The sequence below is a fragment of the Clarias gariepinus genome, chromosome 9, assembly GCF_024256425.1.
Source record: "Clarias gariepinus isolate MV-2021 ecotype Netherlands chromosome 9, CGAR_prim_01v2, whole genome shotgun sequence".
In the NCBI taxonomy this organism is placed as follows: domain Eukaryota; kingdom Metazoa; phylum Chordata; class Actinopteri; order Siluriformes; family Clariidae; genus Clarias; species Clarias gariepinus.
The window spans coordinates 16142276-16169493 of record NC_071108.1 but is presented as its reverse complement, the minus strand read 5'-3'; the positions used below and the strand labels follow the sequence as shown (position 1 = coordinate 16169493).

Sequence of the window (27218 nt, the reverse complement as noted above, 5' to 3'; positions counted from 1 at the left end):
TCGTCATTTTATTCTGACCGAGAGTTTGAAGGATTTTTTTCTGTTCCATGGATTGCTACTATAGCATAAATGAATGAATGAGCTGATTGAGTGTACAGGTTGGGTGGAGTACACTCTTAAACAGAGCAGCTCTGCCTCTAAATAAAATGTTTTATTGTCTGTTTACTGAATAAGTGCCACTTCAACAGTTACTATTCTGTACTCAGAAGGCTGATATGGTGATAAACGGAACAGTGCAATAAGAATAGTGCAAGTGTGCTTATTTTAGTTGATTAAAGTGACATTATAAAGAGCAATATAAAACAGTATAAACAAGAATTTTTTTAGTTTTTATGCACTTTTAGTAAAACTACAGAAAAACCACTGTCAGTTCAAAACATCCTAAATGACTAATTTTGTAACTTTTTTTGATCTTGTTTAACCAATACAACGTTAATAGTATTCCAAAAATATTAAAATTACATAAAAAATTTTATGAACAGCTTGTGGTATTATATTATTTTAAATAATTGTAATTTGATTTTGATTATGGGTTTAATACAGTTAAGGCTAGAAGGAATGCAGCTTGAGCTCTATTAGGCATGCGCACATCAATCTAACGTGTTTTTTCTCTCACTAGAGAAAGAACAATAGCGTTTAATATTAGCCCTTAAACAGGCAACCTGCGCAACCAATTATCAAGACCTTTCGGCACGCCCCAACCTTTCGACACGCCCATTACTCCGATCTGCAGCTACACCTGTCTCGAAGGAGCGGCTAGCGCTTTCCTCTGAGCGTGTTACTCTGCCCCTTACGGTGCGTGAGCAAGCAGTTCGAAAAGATGCGATCGGCTGGCGTCACGCGGTTCGGAGGAAACACGTGATAGTCTTCGGCCCTCCCGGCTGAATGGTAGTGACGAAGAGGAATTGGCCACAACCCCCCCAGAAAAAAAAAAAAAAAAAAATTAAATCTTATACCATTACATCAATAGTAAGTATGCATGCACATTGGGAAATAAATTGAAACCAGTAACAACCTGGTATGGAAACGTTTGTACCACAGGGGAAGTACAGCACAAGTTGAATAGATCATTTTTACATTTAATTTTGAGACAATACAAAGAATCACATGTTGGTGCTTAAAGTTTTAGTTCACGTTTCCTAAAAACTAAAAAATCAAGTCAGCAGAGGTGGAATGTAAATATTTTTATATTACTAGTGCACTAGAAATAGTGCATGTTTCTAGTATCTGTACTTTACTTGAGTATGTTTATTACCCAATATACATATGTTGCTTTTACTCCACTACATTCTACAGCAAATATTTGTACTTTCTACTTCAGTACATTTCTGCATTCTGCATGTCCATAATGATGCATACTATTTAAGGCGGACACCTGCTGACTATTATGCCTAAATTACATAATTTGCCTTTTCTCTGTGAAAGGTTTAATTTTTGAGCAACAGAGATGGTAAACAACTCATTCATATTCAGGGATGCACACAGATGGGGAAGGAAATATTTTTTTTATGAGCTAAAGGCTACTGTAATACAGGCTCAATACTTTTGATGTTTAAGTAAATTTGAGGGTGAGAACTTTTGTAGTTTTACTTGAGAAGAAATGTAAATGACTCCTACTAGAGTGACAGGGTACTACATTTACTCAAGTACAGGATTTGTACAAACATGTATTTTGCTAAATATGTCTAACTACTGCCAAGGGTGAACATGTTTTTCTAAAAAATTGTTCTTAACATCGTCCTGATGTTAAATAAAGCAAAAAAATCTACAGCTATCCGTAGCTAGCAAGCAGCAATAACAGGGACATTGTTTGCCTGTTGCATTTGCTGGTATCCAGTGATTAGTATCAAAAGTGTACACACATGGACAAAATTGTTGGTACCCTTCGGTCAAGGAAAGAAAAACTCACAATGGTCACAGAAATAACTTTAATCTGACAAAAGTAATAATAAATAAAAAATCTATTAATGTTAACCAAAGAAAGTCAGACATTGCTTTTCAACCATGCTTCAACAGAATTATTTTTTTTTTAAAAACTCATGGAGCAGGTCTAGACAAAATGATGGTACCCCTAGAAAAGATTGAAAATAATGTGACCAAAGGGACATGTTAATTCAAGGTGTGTCCACTAATTAGCATCACAGGTGTCTACAATCTTGTAATCAGTCAGTGGGCCTATATATAGGGCTCCAGGTAGTCACTGTGTTGTTTGGTGACATGGTGTGTACCACATTTAACATGGATTAGAGGAAGCGAAGGAAAGAGTTGTCTCAGGAGATTTGAAAGAAAATTGTAGAAAGCATGTTAAAGATAAAGGCTATACGACCATCTCCAAGCAGCTAGATGTTCCTGTGACTGTTCCTGAGTTGCACATATTATTCAGAAATTTAAGATCCACGAGACTGTAGCCAACCTCCCTGGACGTGGCCACAGGAGGAAAATGAACTTCATGCTCAAGGAACATCAGTGCTAGATCGCACCATTTGACATTGTTTGAGCCAAGGTGGACTACATATGGCGTTATATTCCTGCCACAATTCTGAGCGTGTGGTTTGACATTTTGAGAGCAAACAATGCACTCTATGTGCGTGCAATGTCTCCACTGCGTGCTCAACAGCTCGATTCTGCGCGTGCAGAGTCTTCCCTGCTCGCTTAACTTGTTTTCCAGGCACGTGCGACTTCTCGATTCTGTGCGCGCTTGACTCTGCCTGTACGCTCGCAACATTGTCCAGTGTTACAAAACTGCTACAAAACCAGCCAATCACAGACATCCACACACTACTTCTGATTGGTTGTTTCTCCTCCAATCAAGTGGCACTACTATCGACCGCTTAACGGAAGCTTTGTAAATAAAGAATTTTAAAAGTAAAGCGACCGAGTTGTCCGATTTGAATTTTAGTCGATGTAGTCTAACAATAAGCTATATGGATAATTAGATAAGTAAATAAAAACACACAATGGACAAATGAAACTGGTATATACTAATACTTCATTAAATAAAAAATAAATACTATATTTGTTTATAATATTTAGAAAATAAAAACATTTATTTACATTGCGTATCTTATATAATTTCTTTTCATTTGTATATAATTATATGTAATTTAAATTTCTTATCATTTTTTTTTATTTTGTAAAGCTGCTTTGAGACAATGACCATTTTAAACGCGCTATACAAATTACAGTATGCGTTATGCGGTCGATATTGGCAGCTTTTAGAAAAGAAACAGCCAATCATAAGTAGTGTGTGGATGTCTGTGATTGTCTGGTTTTGTGGCAGTTTTGTAGCGCTGGTCAAAGTTGAGTAAGCGTACAGGTAGAGTCGAGCGCGCACAAAAAAAATAATAAACGTTGCACGTGCGTGCAGGCAGAGTCAAGCGTGCACAGAATTGAGAAATCGCGCGTGTGCGGAGAACATGTTGAGCGAGCAGGAGAGACATTGCACGCACATAGAGTGCATTGTCTGCTCTCAAAATGTCAAACCACGCGCTCAGAATTGTGGCAGGAATATAACGCCATAACTACATGGGAGATGACCAAGGAGGACACCATTGTTAAAAACAAATCATAAAAAAGCCAGACTGGGATATGCCAAACTACATGTTGACAAGCCACAAAGCTTCCTATGGACAGATGAGACAAAAATGGAACTTTCAGCTCTATGCTCACAGATGGAAAAATGAAGCATATCAAGAAAAGAACACTGTCCTTACTGTGAAACATGAACGAGGCTCTGTTATGTTCTGGGGCTGCTTTGCTGCATCTGGCACAGGGTGCCTTGAATCTGTGCAGGGTACAATGAAATCTCAAGACTATCAAGGGATTCTAGAGAGAAATGTGCTGGCTAGTGTTAGAAAGCTTGGTCTCAGTCGCAGGTCATGGGTCTTGCAATAGGACAATGACCCAAAACACAGCTAAAACACCCAAGAATGGATAAGAGGAAAACATTGGACTACTCCAAAGTGGGCTTCTATGGACCCTGACCTCAATCCTGTTGAGCATCTTTGGAATGAGCTGAAACTTTCCCACTGGAACAGGGGCCCTTCAAACCGGAAACAACTGGAGCAGTTTGCTCATGAGGAGGGGCCAGAATACCTGCTAAGAGGGGCAGAAGTCTCATTGACAGTTACAGGAATCGTTTGATTGCAGTGATTGCCTCAAAAGGTTGTGCAGCAAACTATTAAGGTATGGGGACCATCATTTTTGTCTAGGCCTGTTTAATAATTTTTTTTTTATACTTCCTTTGAAGCATGGTTGAAAAGCAATGTCTGACTTTTATTGGTGAACATTTGTAGAATTTTTATTTATTACTTTTCTCAGATTACAGTTATTTCTGTGACCATTGTGAGTTTTTCTTTCATTGCCCGAAGGGTACCAACAATTTTTGTCCACGTGTGTATGTAATGGTTAGTGGTATAAAGAAGGACACTGGAAGAAACCAACAACAAGGTAATGTGCACCCAAAATTTACTGATCCACATGAGGAATGAAGGATAACCTTGTCTGTTCCAATCCCATGGAAGCAGGGACAGATTATGGGTTGTGTGGGCCCCTGGGCAAAACGTTCGCGGAACAATTTTGTAACAATTTTGCAACACTCTGAGTGAAAGAATGGGGAGGGGTAGCAACTGTCTACTACAGCATGCTGTCTGCTGTTCTAGCATCGAGTGAAATAACCATCAGACAGAAGTAAAAAAATATTAGAACTTGTCCAGTTTTAATCAACAATGCAAACTGATCATGCAGTTTGAATGTCATACAATTCATGCTCTAAATCAAAGCACTTTTGCTAATCATTCCATTTCTATTCAGAAGCCTGGTTATTACCATGGGAAAAGATAGGTCTCTCCCCATGATTTACGCATTGCAAGTTCTGCAATGTGAAAAAAAAACTGTTATTAACGCCAACTTTCTCAAATTAATCCAAATATTTATTATTTGGAGTGTCATTATTGATAATGCAACCACAGGGGGGTGCAATCCAGTGTCTTCTTGTGCCAGTCCCAAGTCTGGATAAATGCGAGGGTTGTGTCAGGAAGGGCATCCGATGTAAAACATTTGCCAAATCAATGATGCGAATCAAGAATATAATTCCCATACCGGATCGGTCGTGGCCCGGGTTAACAACGACCGCCACTGATGCTGTTGACCTACAGGGTGCTGGTGGAAATTGGGCTACTGTTGGTCGAGGAAGGAGAGGAGGAAGGCGTGTTCGTAAGCAGAGAGAGAAGAGGAAAGGCAAGAGTTTAGGAGTGATAGTAGGGACTTTGAATGTTGGGACCATGACAGGGAAGGGAAGAGAGTTAGTTGATATGATGCAGAGAAGAAAGGTGGATATACTGTGTGTCCAGGTGACCAGGTGGAAAGGTAGCAAGGCTAGAAGCTTAGGATCAGGGTTTAAATTGTTTTACCATGGTGTGGATAGGAAAAGAAATGGAGTAGAAGTTATCCTAAAAGAGGAGTTTGTAAGGAATGTTCTAGAGGTGAAGAGAGTATCAGATAGGGTGATGAGTCTGAAGCTGGAAATTGAAGGGATAATGTTCAATATTGTTAGTGGTTATGCCCCACAGGTAGGATGTGAGTTAAAAGAGAAGGAGACATTCTGGAGTGAGTTAGATGAAGTGATGCAGAGCATCCCCAGAGGTGAAAGAGTGGTGATTGGTGCAGACTTCAATGGACATGTTGGGGAAGGGAACAGAGGTGATGAAAATATGATGGGCAGGTTTGGTCTTCAGGACAGGAATGTAAAAGGACAGATGGTGGTGGACTTTGCAAAGAGGATGGAAATGGCAGTAGTAAATACTTTCTTCCAGAAGAGGCAGGAACATAGGGTGACATATAAGAGTGGAGGCAGAAGCACTCAGGTGGACTACATCTTGTGTCGACGTTGTAACCTGAAAGAGATCAGTGACTGCAAAGTGTTGGTAGGGGAGAGTGTAGCCAGACAACACAGAATGGTGGTGTGTAAAATAACCCTGGTGGTGAGGAAGGCGAAGAGGACAAAGGCAGAGCAGAGGACAAAGTGGTGGAAGCTGAGAAAGGTAGAATGTTGTGAAGTCTTTAGGGAGGAGTTGAGACAGGCTATGGGTGGTCAGGAGGTGCTTTCAGTTGACTGGACAACTACAGCCAATGTGATCAGGGAGACAGGTAGGAGGGTACTTGGTGTATCATCAGGTAAGGGGAAAGTGGACAAGGAGACTTGGTGGTGGAATGAGGAAGTCCAGGAGTGTATACAGGGAAAGAGGCTAGCTAAGAAGAAGTGGGACACTGAGAGGACCGAAGAGAGTAGACAGGAGTACAGGAAGATGCAGAGTAAGGTGAAGGTAGTGGTGGCAAAGGCCAAACAAAGAGCATATGAGGATTTGTATGCTAGGCTAGACAGGTAGGAAGGAGAGGGGGATCTGTACTGGTTGGCAAGGCAGAGAGATAGAGGTGGGAAGGATGTGCAGCAGGTTAGAGTGATTAAAGATAGAGATGGAAATGTACTGACAGATGCCAGGAGGGTGATGGGAAGATGGAAGGAGTACTTTAAGGAGTTGATGAATGAGGAAAACGAAAGAAAACAAAGAGTAGAAGAGGTGACTGTTGTGGAACAGGAAGTAGCAAATATTGGTAGAAGTGAGGTGAGAAGGGTGTTGAAGAGGATGAAGAGTGGAAAGGCTGTTGGTCCTGATGACATACCTGTGGAGGTATGGAAGTGCTTAGGAGAGGTGGCAGTAGAGTTTTTGACAAGTTTGTTTAACAAGATCTTGGAGAGTGAGAGGATTCCAGAGGAATGGAGGAGAAGTGTATTGGTGCCAATTTTTAAGAACAAGGGAGATGTGCAAAGCTGTGGCAATTATAGAGGTATAAAGCTAATGAGACAGACAATGAAGCTGTGGAAAAGAGTAGTGAAAGCTAGGTTAAGGGCAGAGGTGAGCATTTGTGAGCAGCAATATGGTTTTATGCCTAGAAAGAGTACATCAGATGCAGTATTTGCTTTGAGGATGCTGTCGGAGAAGTACAGAGAAGGTAACAGGAAGTTGCATTGTGTCTTTTTAGATTTAGAAAACGCGTATGACAGGGTGCCAAGAGAGGAGCTGTGGTATTGTATGAGGAAGTCTGGAGTGGCAGAGAAGTATGTTAGAGTGGTGCAGGACATGTATGAGAGCTGTAAGACAGCGGTAAGATGTGCTTTAGGTGTGACAGAAGAGTTTAAGGTGGAGGTGGGTCTGCATCAAGGATCGGCTCGATGGACAGGATGACAGATGAGGTAAGACAGGAGTCCCCATGGACTATGATGTTTGCAGATGACATTGTGCTCTGTAGTGAGAGCAGGGAACAGGTGGAGGAAAATTTGGAGAGGTGGAGGTATGCTCTGGAAAGCAGAGGTTAGCCGCAGCAAGACGGAATACATGTGTGTAAATGAGAGGGACCCAGGAGGATCGGTGAGGCTACAGGGAGCAGAGGTAAAGAAGGTGCAGGATTTTAAGTACTTAGGGTCAACGGTCCAGAGCAACGGAGAGTGTGGAAAGGAGGTGAAGAGGCGGGTACAGGCAGGTTGGAATGGGTGGAGAAAAGTGTCAGGTGTGTTGTGCGATAAAAGAGTATCAGCGAGAATGAAAGGAAAGGTGTACAGGACAGTGGTGAGACCAGCGATGCTCTACGGCTTAGAGACAGTGGCGCTGAAGAAAAGACAGGAGGCAGAGTCGGAGGTAGCAGAGCTGAAGATGTTGAGGTTCTCTTTGGGAGTGACAAGGATGGATAGGATTAAGAATGAGTTTATCAGAGGGACAACCCACGTTAGATGTTTTGGAGATAAAGTCAGAGAGGCCAGATTGAGGTGGTTTGGACATGTTCAGAGGAGAGATTGTGAATATATCGGTAGAAGGATGATGAGGTTGAAACTGCCAGGCAGGAGGTCTAGAGGAAGACCAAAGAGGAGATTTATGGATGCAGTGAGAGAGGACATGAAGTTAGTTGGTGTGAGAAAAGAGGAGGATAGGGTTAGATGGAGGCAGATGATTCGCTGTGGCGACCCCTGAAAGGGAACAGCCGAAAGACAAAGAAGAAAAGAGGAGTGTCATTATTGATGTCACGTACATTCACATCAGTAGAGACCAGAGCGACGAAAGTCATTATTTCTCTATGGAGAGTCGGCGAATTGGCCGAACAAAGCAAATTCACTGGCAGCGAAGCGAATTGGGCAACCAGAGCGAAAAAGAGAAGTTAAAAGTCAGTTAACCTTATGTAATGAGTTATGACGTGGTTCGGTGAAAACCAATTCTAATATATAGATTTACCAACGCCCTACGGTTACAGGCTAAATCAAACATTCCTATGAGCGAACAAAGTGAATAAAGCTCTCCTGGTGTGAATGTACAGTGAGAGCCATGTTGGCGCACGGTTGGTGATCACTGGGCCTTCTGTAAGGCTGTTAACACGCCCCCCTTCCTTCCCCCCAGAAGCCAGGGTAATCAGATGGCCCTTAAAGGTACACTACACCCTCCTCCCTAGGGCCTCCTAGTAGGGCCCTCATAATCAGAGGACCCTCTAAGCTCCCATCCTCCCTAGGACCCCCTGGTAGCCAGAAGCCAGGACCATAATAGGAGGCCCTAAAAGGGCCTTCTAAAAGTAGGCTCCCATGCACCCATTTCCCTTTAAAGTTCCTATAGCAGGGCCGGGGGCCCCCTAAAAGCAACGACCCACCCCCCTCCCATCACCAACACAACCACCACAATTCAAGGGCCCTTGGCAGCCAAACCCCCTCCCTATAGGGTCAGGGGCCCTTGTAGGCAGAGGATCAAAGAATGTAGGCCCTCTAAAACAGACAAACGAAAATACATTGTTGATAAGCGTTGCAAATTGTTTTGGGCTAGGGGCCCCACGGGCCCCCTGCACCCCAAGGGCCCCTGGGCAACGGCCCCCCTGGCCCGGTCCGTAATCCATCCCTGCATGGAAGTGCTACTGAAGTGTAGATTGCTGAAAGGTTAGTGTTGGGTAATAGAAATGTGTCAACAATGTACATTGCAGCCTGCTGTGTATAGGGCTACATACAGTAGCTGCAGATTGGTCAAGTGAAAGTTCCAAGAGACTTGACCATGGAGCAATGGAATAAGCAAAGAAGGCATCAGGATCTACTGTGGCAAGGCAAGCTGTCAGTTAGTGTGAGGCCTTGGACAAAATTCTACCTGGAAACCTTGAGTCCTGGCCTTCATGTTTGTTACTTTGACAAGAACCAACTTGCAGGCAAAGCACATCGCTTCATAGCAACGGCAGTGGCTTCTTTCAGCAGGTATAACGTACCATGCCACATTGCAATAATTGTTCAGCTATGGTTTGAGAAACAAAACAAAGAGTTCAAAGAGTTTGAATTAACCTTCCAAATTCTTCTGATCTCAATCCAGTTGAGCATTTGTGGGGTGTACTGGACAAACAATTCCATTCATGAAGGCCCAACCTCACGCTTCTTGACTTACAAGCGAATTATTAGGCAGGTGGTTTTAATGGCTGATCTTATTTTCTATGGTATTGTTTATAATTACATGATGTTAGCTTAGCTAACCATAATTATCTAATAGCACCAAACCACTACATAGTGGTGCCCAAATCTGTAAATTGCATCTTAAGGATATTTAATAAGACCTTTATATTGTTAAGGCCTTACATTTTTGACTGTCTTACGGTTGTCTGAATACTGTTAATGCTTGTGCGACAAATGACATGCAGTCAAAGGCAGTCCAGCTAAACTGGCCTCACTTAGTATTGTTTCTTTTGATACCACAGTGCTGTAGAACTGTCAGTGTTGAATTTAGAAAAATAGAGTTTCACACCCTTGACAGTAGTACCAGCTGCAATTCAAATTATATTTTATACTAATGCAATACTTGACCATTTTTAAAGTAACAAATTATTTACAGGAACTTGTATGTAGAATGCATATGATGGAATTTTTTTTTAAAAAAGGAGAACAGTTTACATAACAGACTTGACAGTTATTCCTCTGGGAACGTCGTTTTTAAACCAAATTTCGGCAAAATCTCAGGTTTTTATTTGCCCCTAAATTTGTTAGATGGCCACAATTTTAGAATTTTTTTCTTTTTACAGTTAAATAACACAGATGTTTAATTTAATATTTAATATTTCCAAAGAAGGAAGGATTTAAATAAAATCAGAGAGAAGCTGAAATTCATCTGAATTAAGTTTAAATAGTTTAAATCGACATTCCCAGAGCAATAACTGTCAATCAGGCCATGGAATCTGCTCTAAATAAAATGTAAAAAATGTCTAACTGTCTTTTATTCTGTGTTATTCATTATTCCTTCCTGATCTCACTCTTTTCACAGACACTTCACACAGAGACAGGAATGGTCAGATCTGCTACATCACTGTCTTGAACTTTATCACCACCTGCTGGTCTACAGATCAAATGACCTTGGTTTAGACTTAAGCACCCTGCTTAAGAAAATGTAAGATCCTAGTATAACCTCAAATTGCTTACTATTTGGGATTTGCATAACACCAATTATCCAAATCTGCATGTTTTTGGAAGGAAACCCACCAAGCACAGGGAGAATATGCAAACTCTATGCACACAGACCTGAGGTGGGAATCGAACCCAGATCCTGGAGGTGCAAGCCGATAGTGCTAACCACCGATCAACCTACTGCATGTTTGTAGCCTCTTAAAATGGTTTTCATTTACATTTAGAATAACACACAAGAACAGAAGGGCTAGATTAGACTTTGCTGGAAAAAGCCTGCTTAGTTGTAATACGATTATCTTTTAACAGAATTGTGAGAAGAAAACAATATGGAAGAGGAAAGAAAGGAGTTATTTTTCAAAGCATACCTTTGATCATCTGTCAAGTACAGTAGGCTCAGTATTATGTATAAGCATGTATGGCTGCCAATTGAACTGGATAACTAATGTGTTTATTGATAACTGCCTGCTGATAAAAGTAGTGGGATGAATTCTGAAGTGTATAGAGATCTACTGTCTGCTCATATTCACCCACATGCTGCAACACTGACATTACAGTGCTTTATAGTACAGATATAACGAAATGTAACCTAAAATAATTTTTAATAAGCGCCTTGAAAATCTACAGTTCAGACTTGATTATTTATTTTCAGACACACTGTGGTGGTGTACAGAAGCAAAAAATATTGTTTTTCTGTTCAAATTCATAATGAACCTGACTGCATGTTAGGTCTCCCAAGATGGAACAGTGTCTCTCTCTTAGCCCTTTTAAGATTTAAGTTTGAGACGTCAAGAGTGTTAATGTCAAGCCCAAACTGTAATTAAAAATTGGAATTTCTTGTTGGTTTGGGAGTAAGTGAGGACGTTTCTGTGCCATTTTTTGTTAACTTGTGTTTTACTTTTTTTAACCATCAAATAATTGGTTATTCAGCTATGGAAATTTTTGAAATATGTTTTGGGCAACACCAAAATGCATGTTTGTTGTTGTCATTGTTGTTTTTTGCTGACTCATTTTTGTATACTAAGTACAGTATGTTATATTTAGCATCCTATGTTACTATAATAAAAGTTGTCTTGTTCTAAATGAGCAGTAATAAATATTTAAAGCTGTTCTGGTTGTTCTCTAAATATGTATTTATCTACACTGTTTATCAATTTGTCTTTTATTGCCACATCTTACTCAATTGTGTAGTGTGCCGAGAAAATCTTGGCAAATCTGTGCAAATCTCACGCCTGCAACATTATTTCATTGCTTTCTGTTAGAGGATCAGTTATTCAGCAGGAAACTTCACCACCTCCAGTGCTGAGCAGATTGAACACACCTGGAAACTCTGGCAAGCCAGTAAAGACACTGCATGCACTATTTGTACCTGAAACACCTGCTGATGGCAAGTAAAAATTGTTCATTTTTTGATGAGGATTTTGTAAGTGGAAGATTTTTTTTAACCATATGTTGTAACTGCTTTATTTGTTTCCCCTCCTAATTTGCTCTTTGCAAACCAACAGTATATCAACTGAAGGTCGTGTGGGTTTAGCGGTCAACAGGCTTAGTGGGTTTGCTTTGCACGTCTGTGATTGGGGGTTCAAAATCCGCCCTGCGGTCTGTGTGCATGTGCTTTGCATGGTCTTCTCAGGCTTACCAAGTTAGGATTACCACCTAGTATATGACTGGGTGTGTGTTTACAGTATGTACTATGTTGAGATGGTAGCCCATTCAGGGAGTGCTCTGTTTTGCGCCCTGAATAGTCTTCAGGCCCCCCGTGTCCCTACACAGAATAAGCAGTATAGAAGATGGATGGATGGAATGTAAACTGAAATCAGCACAGTGGCTTAGCCTTGCATCTTTAATGGTCGGGGTTTGAATCTCACCTCTGGTTTCGCTATAGTCATGTGTTGCAGGGTGATTTATTCCAATCTTAGGCAACAAGGTGTTTAATTATCAGTGTATTTACTGGTACACAGTGTGTGTAAGTTGCTCGAGGTTGATGGTCTTGCCTGATGTAAGCATGTTTTTAAACAAAACATATTTAACCACGTATACAGTATATATATTCACACTGAGTAATAAATATAACCTTTAAGAACTTATAAAGTTTGCTGCTAAAATAAAAAACTAAAAACTCATATGGGATGAACTGTAAGACACAGCGAGCCCAAGCGAGATGCTTTCGAGCATACGATCATAGTGAGTGCAACACTTAAACTGCAGGAAGAAAAGGTTAGCCTTGGCCGACTCAGATAAGACATATACAAACTTGCCACGCTCAAGCGTAGTGTGGTGAGGAGAAAAAAATTAAAGTATAAATGGGCCGGATAAACCACATCAAACTCATGGCTAGTGCAAAGCACAATTTAATTCGCTGCATGAATAAAATGGATACAGACAAGAACCATGGGAAATAGAACGTTGGCGAAAAACATTAAATAATATTAAGAAGTTTAGTAGTAAAAATTAAGTAGTAAACTGAGCATGTATGAAGCATCAGAATGACATCACTGATTGGATGACGAGGTCAATGGAGAGGCCTGCTGCATCTAAGCAAGAACCACGGCAATTGGCAAATCGGTGGAAAGCACATAAACAGCGATACACCTGTTAGAGTAATCTACTCCCCAATACTTAGGTATTTTAGGAACATTTAGGAAAAGGAAGGAAGGAAAAATTCTCACTAACAATATAGAAATATGAAATTAGAATAGAATCATAGAAAAAAAATGGAAATTATGTTTTACAACTAAATTTGATATTAATTTTGATATGAACTAGATATTTACATTAAATTAACACAACACACATAGCTAGTTAAGGCAAACATCATGTTTGAACACCCCAGTTCATTAATCCATGATTCAGATTTAGCTACTTTTCCCAAGGTTTTAACTTCCTTGTCATTTGTGACGCCGTGGGAAGTTGGTTACAAGGTTTGATATCCAGCTTTTGGAGTCCAGGAATCTCTTCTCCTGCTTGAATCATTTGAAACACTTCTGCAAAAGATAGCTGGACATTCTTTGCTGACTCAGCCTCCATGTCTGTCCGTGGAAGAATCACTGTCTCAGGGTCACTTGTGCCAAAACCATCTTGAACACTGTTAATTTCCTGAGGAACCTGGTTTGATGTATCTGACGAAGCACGCCACTCCTGGTAACCACTCAGATGAATCGGTTCAATAAATCTGTAAAAAAAAAAATATATATATAATTTTGGTTGGGCTGTGCAGGAGGCTTTTTTTTCACATTACACTTTACATTTTTTTTTATTATTATTATTCCAGTAACATCTGGATATGAAAGATTTTCTGCATTCTAATGAACACCTTTTTGCTTTGTTTTATAATTTTATATATACAGTATAAACTAAGCCTTTAACTAATTTTCCAGTCTTTGTCTATGATCAAATTTAACATCAATTCACAAAGGAAAAAACATCACTGCTTGTATAATTAGCAAAGTTTTAATGATGGACGTGTCTTTATGATACTAACATTAAGTTCCTGCTTTCTGTTAATGAAATAGCTTTAATACCCTGTACCAACATGCAAACACCAGCATTCACTAATAACAAAACATTCTTAACTTACAGTATATTTTTAATTAAAAAAAGAGTGTTTTTTCATCAGACTTAAAAACAAATAGTACAAGCTCCCAGAGCGTACGCATTAAAAAGAGGATAATCAGTACCAATTCAAATCTAAATGAAAGCTACCAAAAAAAAAAAACACCAGGCTGTGAATTGCATGCCTTTAACAGACTAGTGTTCTACCTGCAAAATTATTTCAATGAGAATTCTCTGAAAAGATACTTATGGTAATAATTTAACATTATTAGCCAAAGGATCTGTACTAATTAACACTCTGGACTCTTATGTAACTGTACACCTTTACTATAGTTGGATTAAAGTGACATGTTTGTGGGAAGATGAGTCCTATTTCATTCTCATTCATACCCATCACTGATCACTAGGGATGGGAATAACCAGTCGCCACCCGATACAATATCACAATATCATATTATTTATTTAAAAATTTTAAGACATTGAACCTTTAAAATAAGTTGATTAACACTTTAATCAACAGTTTTATTTATTTTATTTCAACAACTGAATTGAACATGAGGACTAAATTGCTTACCGAGTTTAGAGAAAAAGGCCGATCTGTGTGTGTGTTTTTTTTTTTAAATGTGCTAGACTTTGATACTTTTGAATAAAAATTTGTTTCTGTTGCACCACTCAGGAACACATGATTTCAGTACCCAATCAGTTATACCTGAGACGGATCAAGCAGAAAAAAAGCCAACTCCGGTCACGATCTGAAAATTATTTTGGAGTCAGTGTGGTCATACATGAATCGCCACACAAAAGTCTGTTCACCTCACATATCCACCGAGGCAGTCATGTGATTGATACAGTGACACAGTCACATATTTTTGTTTCTAAAATCTGTTATATTGAATTAATTATAATCTTGAATAATTGTTTTCAATTTTATATTTGGTTTGTGTGGAGGAATTTGTTGTGACAAACACTGTGCATAAAACTGAATTTAAATATACAGACTTACATGGCTTATTGCAATTTCTTTAATTTAGTAAATAAGTAAATAAATGTTACCGCTTGTATATAGGATAAAGATATATCCAAAGTTGCAGTAGTAGTAATGCTCAAAATGCCCTTATTATTATTATTATTATTATTATTATTATAATAATTACCCATGCATATTTGTTATTATTATTTTTTGTTATTTATACTATTATATTTTTTTTATCTTATTCTTAATAAAAAAAAATTCCCTATCAATTAACTTATTTCTGAGTTTTGGCAATATGAAAATCCATATTTGTCATGCCAACAAAGCACCTTTGAATCTTGACTATGTTGGGAGAGAGATCAACAGATACCCACAAAGACAAACAGAAGGACAGGGAGGTAGAGAAAGACAAATAATCTAAGAATGTCACCTTCTACGTTACAGGTTGTTATTAATGCAAAAGATTTACGATTCATAACTGATCTCCCCATCTTTATTGCTCACAGACGTATGTATAGATTGCAACATGCATGACTAGTGCATGACCAACTTTGTTACAGATCCTGCTTACAGATGCTGTGCTATATGCATAATTTTTGACAAAATTCATTCCATACCAGTCTTCCTCTCTTCCATTGGCTGCATTTCAGGGTTCTCACCTCACACATCCAGTTTGTTCACCTCACACATCCAGGCAGTAATATGGGTTAGGACCACTCAGGGGGATAGCTTCAGAAAGCAATCTCTACTTGTTGTTCTTTCAGTATAAGGCATAGTAAACACAAACACCCCATTAGACAACTAAACCGAATCAGATTAAGTATTTTATAATTTTTTTTTAATTAAGATTTTGAATCTGATTCGTTCATTAGGAAAAGAACAAGTCTTGGTTTACGAGTACCAAGTATCATGTATCACGCATGCGCTTCTTATTTTGATGCCGTGCGTCACATGATCACAACAGTGTGCGTGTAAGCAAGTCTCATTAGAGAGGTTAAAGAACCAATTTTTTTCTCTGCTTAAGGCTCAGCCTGCTCTTTGTCTGTGTGCGCACATGTCATTGGACACACACAGACCCCTCCTACTTTCACCTTCACAGACACACAGACACATGCACACTCTTTCTCTCTGCTCTACACAGAAACACTGCCCTGCCACGATCTTTTTCAAAGATAAAGTGCAGGTTAATTTATTTTATTTTTACTTTACAGCAGTGATTCAGTTAGTCTGTCACTTAATCAAGTGTCATTAGAGAGAGTTCTTGTTTATTTTACCGATAAAACAGTTTTCGTTTGTTTGTGCGAGTGTGTGTGGAAGGGTAAATGTGTAAAACGGAGAGGGGGAGGGGCTCCGTTTAGCTTCACACACACACACACACACACACACATACAGCGTCTGTGCACACAAACGGAAACACTTATCTGTCGGAATTTATTTTGACTTTTTTTTAAAGGTAAAGTACAGGTTAATTTGTTTTATTTTTATGTAATATTTTGTGTTAATTATTTTTATGTATTAATTTTTTTGGGCTGTGGAACAAATAATTTGAGTTTCCATTATTTCTTTTGGGAAACTTCAATTTGGTTTACGAGTGTTTTGGAATATGAGCCCACTTCCGGAATGAATTATGCTCGTAAAAAAAAAAAATAATAATATATATATATATATATATATATAAAATCAGGATCTCAATTCATGCATACACACAATCTCATTTATATAAATAACGCTGATTGACTTGCATGTCCTTGCCTTTAGATCACACTGTATTTACGTGTTCACTTCTTTACTTGACAACTTATAACACAATTTGGGAAAGCCAATTAGCCTAATCTGCATGTATTTGGACCATGGCAGGGAAAACACAGTATGCAGAGAAAACCCCCCAAGCATAGGGAGATCCTCCCGAGGCAGAAATGGAATCCTCTAACCTTGACCCTGGAGGTGCTAAGCTCAAGATCTCAATTCTCATGGAGAAATATTCACATTTTAGCAAGAATCGTGCAGCCCTGTTATACACTGAGCAACAGAAAGTATACCTGACAAACACCCAACATTAGGCATAAAGGGAAGTTAAAAGAAATACTGTGCAAAGACTAATAAACCAAAACCCAAACCGATACACTCACTCTGACTCACATATTGCTCTATCCTGTATACATGGGGGGCCTGGAGCCTATCCCAGGAGCCTTGGAGCATGATGTGGGGTACACCCTAGACAGGGCGCCAATCCATCGCAGGGAACACACACACACACACACACACTACAAGCAATTTGGGAGTGCCAATTAGCCTAACCTGCATGATTTGACTGTGGGAAGAAACCCACCAAGGGAGAACATGCAAAATCCACACACATGAATCGAATGAATCGAACCCGGACCCAGGCGGTGCAAGGCAACATTGCAAACCCCTAAGCCACTGTGTGAAACTGGTTAATAAATAAATGTTGTATTTGGAAATTTGTAATAAAAACATATGATGAATAAATATGTGAATATTTTTTTTCTTCTTTAATGTCCTGTTTGGTCAATCTCTCCTTTTGATTTAATGTGTATACACGATTCATTTTCTTCCTGATTGTTTTGACATTACTGATAACAGGTAGGACAGCAAATCATAACCATCTCACCTGAATTTGTCTGTATTTTAACTCTTAAACACACTTTACGTTAATCTTCAACTCATTCCAGAAATTATAAAATGCTCCTTAAAATTTTAAACAAATGTGTAATGGATTGTTGCCTTTCCTCATTTTTTGGTTGTTGTTGTTCTGTTATAAATCCTCTATTACCTGTTATAAAAGCAGATCTTGAGTTTTAGCAGGTCTGAGGGAGATGGGTTGACTTTCCTCAGTCCGTCTTGAAACCGAGGGTCGCTGTTAAAGTCATACGAGTCAAACCTGCTGTAGAGAGACTCCATTACTGTATAGCACGAAGAACCCAGTGGAACGTATCAGCTGCTGAAACATAAATCCATTATATCTTCACCCGGCGGTCTGGTTATTTATTTTAGTCCACCAAGTTTATTTCCCACACGTTTACTTCCGTATACGCCCACTAGCACCGGCTCAAGTGACTCTTATTGATAGACATATAACCGGCTTTGATCTAAACTTCAAATTAAAAGTACCGTGATTACGGAACGGTATGACTCGTCTACAGTGCATGCACTGGCCTGAATAATAAACAAAATGAAGTCAGTATGCAATATATTTGGAGTAAGTTTAAACTATGTATTTATTTATGTTTAATTTGATATATATTGGCACGTCATATATTTTTATATATTTGTTATAACAAATCTGTATCTGTTATATAATTACAATCTTAAAAAAACTTTTTATTGTATATTTGGTTTGTGTGGAGGACTTTTCTGTGCCAAACACTGTGCATGAAACTGAATTTAAATATACAGTCTTACATGGCTTATTGCAATTCATTTAATAGCCAGTAAATAAATAAATAAAATATTTTCCAGCTTATATATAGCTTATATACAGCTTATATAAAGGATAAAGACATACCCAATTTGCACTGTGTGTGTGCTTGTGAGAGAGAGAGAGAGAGAGAGAGAGAGAATAGCAGTAGTAGTACTTGTAATGCTTCGGCCAATGCTATTATTATTATTATTATTATTATTATTTCCCGTGCAAATTGTTTCATTTATTATTATTATTATTATTTTTTCCCTATCGACTAAATGATTTCTGAGCTTTGGTATTGTAAAAATACATATTTGTCATGCCAACAAAGCACCTTTGAATCTTGGGTATGTTGAGAGAGAGATAGACAGATAGAAAGATATCCACAAAGACAGACAGAGAGACAGGGAGACAGAGAAAGACAAATAATCTAAAAATGTCACCTTTCACATGTAACAGGTTGTTATTACGCATCGATGCAAATGTCTTTTTTAACAATATTCAGTCATCGCCTCCGGCCAAGCACTAACATTGATTACTAATATTAAAAATTCTGTACTGGAAACTATCTCCATGTAAGTGGATGGACTTGGCCCCTTACCTGTAACTCTACCTGTATTTGTCAATCATTAATTTCTGTGATCAGGAAGACAGTCAGGAACTTCCTTAGCACCCAGCAGATCCAAATCACTGACCATCTTTCGCTGGCATATTTTCTCCCCATAGTCAAGTTATTAAAAAAATTATAAAATAAATCTTGTTATCAAGTTGCTGGTTTTCTGAGATTAGAGCAATGACCAGAAGAGTAGAGAACTGCAGCCTGATGGGTGCTGAAATCCCACTTTCCTCAGAATTCTTTAAAGGTAGGAAACCCAGATTAACTCTTAATCTTAACACTTCAACATTGTTTTATCTTCAATAATAATGATGGGGCATTAGCATTCTGTATGACTATGATTGTGTATAACAAAATGATTTTTGAAGCATTCTTTAAGATTGCTATAACAGTATAAATACCTTTTCTACATTGACATTTGACTGTTTTGTTCATTGTTGCCAAACAGCAAGGCTTCGTACAGACTTTTGTTTATATTCTCATGAAAAGAATATGTCGCTATTATGTTACGGTATTTAAGTTGTCCCACTGTATACCACAGAACTGTTTTATATGGATTCAGAAATAGTTGATGTTTAATTTTATAACCGCAACTCTGACAGTAGTGTCCTCTTACTGGTTTATATTGATACGCTCACCTTAATGCGTTATTATTCCTCAAGTAACAGCTGGATAGTAACATGAAGTAACATGGATATGTACTGTATAGTGCACATTTTTGTTAAATATATGAAAAAAAATCTTTACTTTTTTATCATTTTTTAAATGTTTTATAATGTTTTCTAGCTATGATGATAATCCTATAAATATAGTTTTTTAATACTTTATTTTTCTCTACAACTATGCTGTACACAGGGTTGAAAGTAGGTCTAAATATTTGCCAGTAGTACTACCACAACTTTCATTACTATATATTGTTCATTTCTTCTCTTTTTCATGCATCCTTGAGGTACAACCGTTAACAGACGTATGTGAAAACTGACAAAATCAAATGCACGCTTCAACAGGCGATGTGTGACTCATCATCTCACACTGCTTATTTGAGCTGCTGTTTAAATAAAGCAGAATACCATAAACCATTCCAAATTATTCTGCTGCACATTTCAGTTTGGAGATTTGGCAACAAATCTCTCCCTGCTGAAACCCTCAGAACCTCAGTTCACGGTCATGTTAACTAGCAATAATGAAAGATTAAAATACACACCACAGATGGTTCAGAGGCAATTAAGAATAAATTCGAAACAGTTTCTAAGGTGACAAAGTGTTCTGTGATTAAGTGACAAACTTATCAGCTTGCTGAAAGTGCCACCATGGTTTTAAATGTGAGTTTTGGCAGGTAGCTATGCAGTACCGGACTATACATTTACATTTACATTTGGGCATTTGGCAGACGCTCTTATCCAGAGCGACTTACAAAAAGTGCTTTAATGTTTACAACATTGGATACATACTTACACTGGGTTAACTAGGTTAATAACTAAGTACCATTAGTCCAACACATCTGAGTTTTTTTTTTTTTTTTTTTTTTGGGGGGGGGGGGGGGGGGGGGGTTAGTCCAAATACTGGAGAAACAGATGCGTCTTGAGTCGTCGTTTAAAGATAGTCAAAGTCTCTGATGTACGGACATCTAGAGGAAGTTCATTCCACCACCTAGGTGCCAGAACAGAAAAGAGCCTGGATGAATGCCGCCCTCGATCCCTGAGAGATGGTGGGATGAGGCGAGCAGTGCTGGAGGATCGGAGGGAACGTGGTGCAGTTCGTGGTGTAATTAGCGCAGAGAGGTAAGTGGGTGCTGGGCCATTTTTAGCTTTGTAGGCAAGCATCAGTGTTTTGAATTTGATGCGGGCAGCTACAGGAAGCCAGTGCAGGGAGCGGAGGAGTGGGGTGGTGTGGGAAAACTTGGGAAGGTTAAAAACGAGTCGTGCTGCTGCATTCTGGATCAGTTGCAGAGGACGAATCGTGGACAAAGGCAGGCCTGCCAGGAGCGAGTTGCAGTAGTCCAGTCTTGAAATAACAAGGGACTGAACAAGCACCTGAGTAGCCTGTGAAGAAAGAAATGGGCGAATTCTTCTGATATTGTAAAGAAGAAATCGACAAGAGCGAGTAAGGTTAGCGATGTGTGGGGAAAATGACAGATGATTGTCCACGGTTACCCCAAGATTGCGGGCAGTGGTTGAGGGAGTGATTTGGTTGTTGTCCATGGATATCACAAGGTCTTGACCTGGAGATGAGTCACAAGGGATAAACAACAGTTCGGTTTTACTGAGATTAAGCTTCAGCTGATGAGCAGCCATCCAAAAAGAGATGTCTGCCAGACATGCTGAGATCCGGGTGGAAACCTGAGTGTCAGAGGGAGGAAAGGAGAGAACAAGTTGAGTGTCGTCTGCATAACAGTGGTATGAGAATCCATGCGATAATATGACCTTACCAAGAGACCGGGTATAGAGGGAGAACAGAAGAGGACCAAGTACTGAGCCCTGCGGGACACCAGTAGAGAGTCTACGTGGGGCAGATGTAGATCCCCTCCATGTTACCTCATATGACCTTTCTTTTAGGTAAGAAGCAAACCATTGCCACGCTGTTCCATAAATTCCAAGGCTTGTAAGAATAGATAATAGAATCTTGTGGTTCACGGTGTCAAATGCAGCTGACAGGTCCAGGAGGATGAGGACAGATGAAAGTTTAGCAGATCTAGCAGCATGGAGCTTCTCAGTGACTGACAGAAGGGCAGTCTCTGTGGAATGTGCCACTTTGAATCCAGATTGGTTTGGGTCATTAAGGTTGTTCTGTGAGAGATAAAGAGACATTTGATTATAAACCGTTCTTTCAAGAATTTTGGAAATAAAAGAGAGCAGTGATACCGGGCGATAGTTGTTAACTTCTGATGGGTCCAGGCAGGGTTTCTTGAGGATGGGAATAACTCTCGCCTTCTTAAAAGCGGCAGGAACATGACCAGATGATATGGATTGGTTGATGATGGCTGTGGTGAAGGGAAGGAGGTCTCGTGAGATGGCCTGGAGCATTGTGGAGGGGATTGGGTCTAATGAACAGGTGGTGGGGTTAGATGACGAGATGATCTGTTGAATCTCGTCAGATGACAAGTTGGAAAATTCTACTAAGGGAGGGAAGGAAAGGTCCTGAGGTTCTGCCGTAGGAGTTTGGTTGAGAGCGAAGGACTGGCGGATTGCTGCAATCTTCCCATCGTAGAATGTGGCAAAATCGTCAGCAGTCAGAGAGGAAGGGACAGGAGGAGTCGGTGGGTTGAGTAGTGAGGAGAAGATGTTGTGGAGTTTGCCAGGATCATGTGCAGACGCTTCCAACTTTTGTCTGAAGAAGGTAGTTTTGGCAGAAGTCACATCACATGAGAATTTAGAAAGAAGAGTCTGGTAAGAGATGAGATCTGCATCAAGCTGTGATTTCTTCCATCTTCTCTCCGCAGTTCTTAATTCTCTCCTGTTGTTGCGCAGTACATCAGATAGCCAAGGAGCAGGACAAGACGTCTTCCTTGGTTTAGATGATAGCGGGCAAAGGAGATCTATGGATGAGGAGAGAGAGGAGAGGAAAGTTTCAGTCGCAGTCTCTAGTGGTAAAGAGGAGAAGGAGTCTGGGTCTGGGAGGAATGATAGGGTGTATGAAGACACAGAGGAAGGGGAGACAGAGTGAAGGTTTTTGCGGGTAAAAGAGACATTTTGGTGGTTAGGTTTACATAGAATGGGAAGGGTTATGGTGAAGGATACCAGGTAATGATCAGATTTATGAAGAGGAATAGTAGTGATATCTGTGACTGGGGAAGGGCGGCAGAAAACAAGGTCGAGAGAATTTCCTGCCTTGTGTGTAGGAGGGCAGCTGTTTAGAGTTAAAGAGAAGGAGTTAAGGAGAGGGAGAAGGAAAGAGGATTGGAGTTTATCAGATGGAAGGTTGAAATCTCCTAGAACAGTGAGAGGAGTGTTAGCAGAAGGAAAAAGACTAAGAAGTATGTCCACTTCATCTAGAAAGTTTCCTAGAGAGCCAGGAGGACGGTAAATAACCAAGATGTGGAGGTTAATCGGAGAGGTTACCTTGACTGCATGAAATTCAAATGATGAAAAACTGAGATGAGACAGGGTGATGGGCGAGAAGGACCACCTCTTGGACAACAGGAGACCCGTACCACCACCTCTGCCAGTTTCTCGTGGAGTGTGAGAGAATACATAGGCAGAGGATAGGGCAGCCGGTGTAGCTGAGTTCTGAGGAGATATCCAGGTCTCAGTTAGTGCCAGAAAGTCAAAAGAGTAATGAGTAGCTAGGGCAGAGATAAAGTCTGCTTTATTTACAGCAGATTGGCAGTTCCAGAGCCCACCTACCACCAGTGCAGGACAATGAGACAGTACTGGAGGGTAGATGAGGTTTCTGGGAGATCTGCCTCTGCTGTGTGAGTAAAAGCATCTTGGTCTGTGAGAACTGACAAAGTAGACTATACCAGTCTACTTTCACCTATGGTTGTACATGATTTTGCAAGCACAAATCTCTACTCCTGTTAGCCAACAAAACCAACCCGAAACTACAAAGTGTAAAGGCTCACCTGAAATTGAAATACTGGAAAAAGACCAGGCACATTTGTGTGTTGTGCCTGAGACGCATTCTGAGATGCTTTTTCTTTTTACTCACTAAAGAGTGGTTGTTTTTATCATGATGTAAAACTGACATATAATTTGTTTCCACATTTTAGGTTTTTAAGTAATTTATTTTTGTAACAAAATTCTATAAGATATTTTTCATTTCTAATGAACCAATAATAATTTTAATAATAATAATTTTGCAGGTAGTTTTTTTTTAGGAAAAGACATATATCATGACATATTGTGTATTACAGAAATGTCGTCATATACTCCTTGATGGCTACAAGCTGCTTTTATTGTTTTATAGCAAAAATGCCAAACAATAAATTCCCTATTTCATATAATTGATTAGGATAGATTAGATTGATGTGTTTTCTGGTCATACTAGGTTTCTACATAGCAAAGTTTTGTTCTTTAAGTATTTTAGCAGATTTTATTTGTTTTCTCTGCATGAAGTGATTAAAAATGAACTGTGGCTGTACCTCGTGCCAGCCGCACTGGCTATCCTGCTGCTGGCTCTCTTCCTGGAAGAGGTTGGCTTCTTCCTCCGCCATGTGCCTTCATTTAGACGTAGGACTCTCAGCCTGTGGATCCTGGGCATGTATCCGGTAAAACAACACCAATTATGGTTCACCATCAGTCAGGAGATGGTTTTGTAATATGATTTGCTTTGGAAGTGCGATGATATAAGGTCAGTTACTGCTATCCTTTCACTTCAGATCTTCGGAATGACCTCCATCACTGCACTATACGTACCTCGGTCCTCCTCAGTGTGTAATTTTATAGCTTCTTTGTAAGTGAGTTATTCAATTATACTGTATTTCTTTTGATAATTTGTCTGTGTTCATGTATGGATGTGAAATCACTAGAAATGTATTGTTGCATGATTCTGTCAGTGTTCATGAACAATTAATATTCATCAACTATTTAACAGTATACTCTTTTTTCTGTCATAAAGATATCACTCCATCACTCTGTTAAAGTTCATGGGCCTTATTGAAAACTTTTTTGGAGGGAAGGCCCGGATGCTTGAGGTGCTGGCAGGGGAACAGGTTTCTCCTGACCCTTTTCCCTGCTGTTGCTGCTGCTGTTTGCCCCTCATCAGCATCAACAGGTAACGACAGACATCTACAGTACACATGCTCATTATGCAGTGCATTTTAAACACTGCTATAAATATTTATTGAATCTATCTCACTGTGCCATCACACTCCTGTGTTACAGGACAAGTCTGGGATGGATGATGGCTGCAGTGCTTCAGCTCTCTGTGGTCAGAACTCTTGTGTTCTTTATCACTCTGGTCCTCTGGACAGATGAACAATATGACTATGGGGATGTGAGTCCACCACCAACACGTCTAGTTAACTGCCATCTTTACATGGCCAAATATATACCCTTAAAATGTATTGAAGAGAATATATTTGTGGTTGCTTTGAGAATGACCACTTGTTTTTGAGGTACCTTTCTAGCAAGAGTGCTGAACAAACAGACCATTGTGCAACCTGAAAACATAGGACCTTCACTATTGAGGCATTAAAAGTTTCAGGTTCAAGTGTAGAACTTCATGAATAATTCCAAATGATTTTTTTTTTTTCATAAAACAGTCCACCCTAAAAAACCTTCACTTCCATATTTATATCTATCTATATTTTTTTCTCTCTATCTGAGGTCCTTAGTGCCAAAACCTAGCCAGGATCAAATGTGAGCATTTTGTCAGGAAGGGTAACCAGCATAAAATCAAGTTCTATGTGGATCAAAAGCTAAGATATTTCTGTAAACTTGTTTTTTTTTATTGTAGGATTAAATTCTATCTGTTTTGGCTGTTTATACTTAGCTCTGGTATTTCAGGTCTATTTGCTTATTTAACATATAAACCATGTAATGCTTAGATATTTTTGTTGTATTCTTTATCCCAGGTCGATTCAGTTAATCCCAACATTTATGTAAATTCAATCATTGGTGTATCCACCTTCATGTCCTACTATGGCTATCTGCTGTTCTACAAGGCAACCAGGAGAGCGCTGCAAGGCTATGGGCTTCGAGCCAAATTTGTTTGCATCATTGTTGTTTTAGTGCTGTGTGGACTTCAGTATGGAATTTTGGAAACTATGGGCGCGCTGAAAGTTGTGCCATGCGCACCTCCATTCTCCGCTCTGTTTCGCTCTCAGTGTGAGTGCTAGCATCAACTTTGAAGTTGTTATATATTTGCTAAATTTTGGAGCTCTTAATTTACATTTCCTTTTTCCTCTGTCTCAGTAATCTACCACTATTCAGTAATCGTGGAGATGTTCTGCATCAGCCTCTTTGCTCGTAACATATTCCGTAAAGTGGAGCCTAGTCCAGAGGATGCTTATGGCCTTGAGGAGGGAATCATCAGTAACAAGGCAGTTCAAACAGAAGCTCAGTTGCCCCTTGCAGTTCAGCTTAGCTCTCAGGCAGAGGAGCCATGGAGCTCTAACCCTGGCTACAGCAGCGACAGTGAAGACAGTCTTTGCAGAATCGAACATGCACCGCTGGACCACTTTCCTTTTCCCTTCCAGTGCAAGCCTCTGGATTTGTCAGACAGAGACAGTGATCATCTACCTGTGGAGTGTAATACACAACCTTCAACCATAACCGTTAGTGCTGAGATCAACGATGTGGTAAATTCTGATGTCACCGTTGTATAGCAGCAGATGTGTCAAGCCAGATATAACCACTGATGTTATCTCGTTACTCTCAGCTCATGTAAGTGGCTGCGTTAAAACCAAAAAAGACAAAAAACACTGAACCCTGAGAGCTTTTAATCTCTGTTCTTCAATCTCTAAACCAACGCTGTAAGTGTGAGCAAGCTTTTTTATAACTTGATTTTATATGTTGTCTGTCATTGTAAACTACTTTTATTGCAAACTTGATGACATAGTGTATTACAGTTACTTTATACATAATAAAGAAATTGTTTATGTTCATAAAGGTCTTCCATAATGACAAAAACCTATTTTGGTCTGGTCATTAAACTAAATAAATAAGTAATTCATCCATTACAAAAAAAAATGCTTTAAACTAAAAAAATAAATATTTTATTGCAGAACACAGAAACTCATAAAAATAACTGTAGATGTTAAAAAGAAACATATTTCATATGTTTTCAACACTTATCATTTAGGTATTGCATGCATGCATAAAGAAGCAGGTGTGACCAAGTCCTCAGAAGGAGGACATCCTGGTTGATATTTTAAGCAAAGGTCCCACCTCGGACCTGTAGGCATGGAGTATGTCCTCCCGGTGCTTGGTGGGTTTCCTCAGGGTACTCCAGTTTCCTCCCACAGTCCAAAGACATGCAGATTAGATTAATTGTTGTTCCAAAATTGTCTGTAGTTGTCTAATGCGATAGGCTTCAGGCCCCCTGTGACCCTATATACAAGATAAGCAGTATTGAAGATGAATTAATAAATTAATTAATGTACACTTCAAGTATTTTTTTATGTAGAAACTGTTTTGCTTGTGAAGACATCCTTGCTCTACATCAGTTACATTGGTGTGAAAAACTATTTGCCCCCTTCCTGATTTCTTATTCTTTTGCATGTTTGTCAAACAAAATGTTTCTGATCATC

The 27218-nt window shown here is 39.4% G+C and overlaps 1 protein-coding gene across 2 annotated transcripts; it reads left to right on the top strand.

Annotated features, from left to right (window-relative positions):
* Window positions 1–18127: 18127 nt before the first annotated feature.
* Window positions 18128–26508, top strand: si:dkey-16n15.6 (organic solute transporter subunit alpha). 2 transcript variants are annotated; one of them, XM_053503463.1, is made up of 7 exons: window positions 18128–18207; window positions 24082–24233; window positions 24345–24418; window positions 24584–24739; window positions 24850–24961; window positions 25542–25794; window positions 25882–26508. In XM_053503463.1, exons 1-7 carry the CDS (start codon window positions 18192–18194, stop codon window positions 26292–26294), a joined length of 1176 nt encoding a protein of 391 aa, XP_053359438.1. In that variant the 5' UTR covers window positions 18128–18191; the 3' UTR covers window positions 26295–26508. The 2 variants fall into 2 exon arrangements, with proteins under 2 accessions (XP_053359438.1, XP_053359437.1); XM_053503462.1 differs by lacking the exon at window positions 18128–18207 and adding an exon at window positions 18861–19274.
* Window positions 26509–27218: the final 710 nt, after the last annotated feature.

What these genes read in the sequence shown, in the direction of transcription:
- si:dkey-16n15.6 (XM_053503462.1), top strand. Translation starts at nt 19,205, where the DNA reads ATGACCAGAAGAGTAGAGAACTGCAGCCTGATGGGTGCTGAAATCCCA. An exon ending in TTCCTCAGAATTCTTTAAAG is followed by an intron (nt 19,275 to 24,081) that starts GTAGGAAACCCA and finishes CTCTGCATGAAG; the next exon opens with TGATTAAAAATGAACTGTGG. An exon ending in CCCCTCATCAGCATCAACAG is followed by an intron (nt 24,740 to 24,849) that starts GTAACGACAGAC and finishes CCTGTGTTACAG; the next exon opens with GACAAGTCTGGGATGGATGA.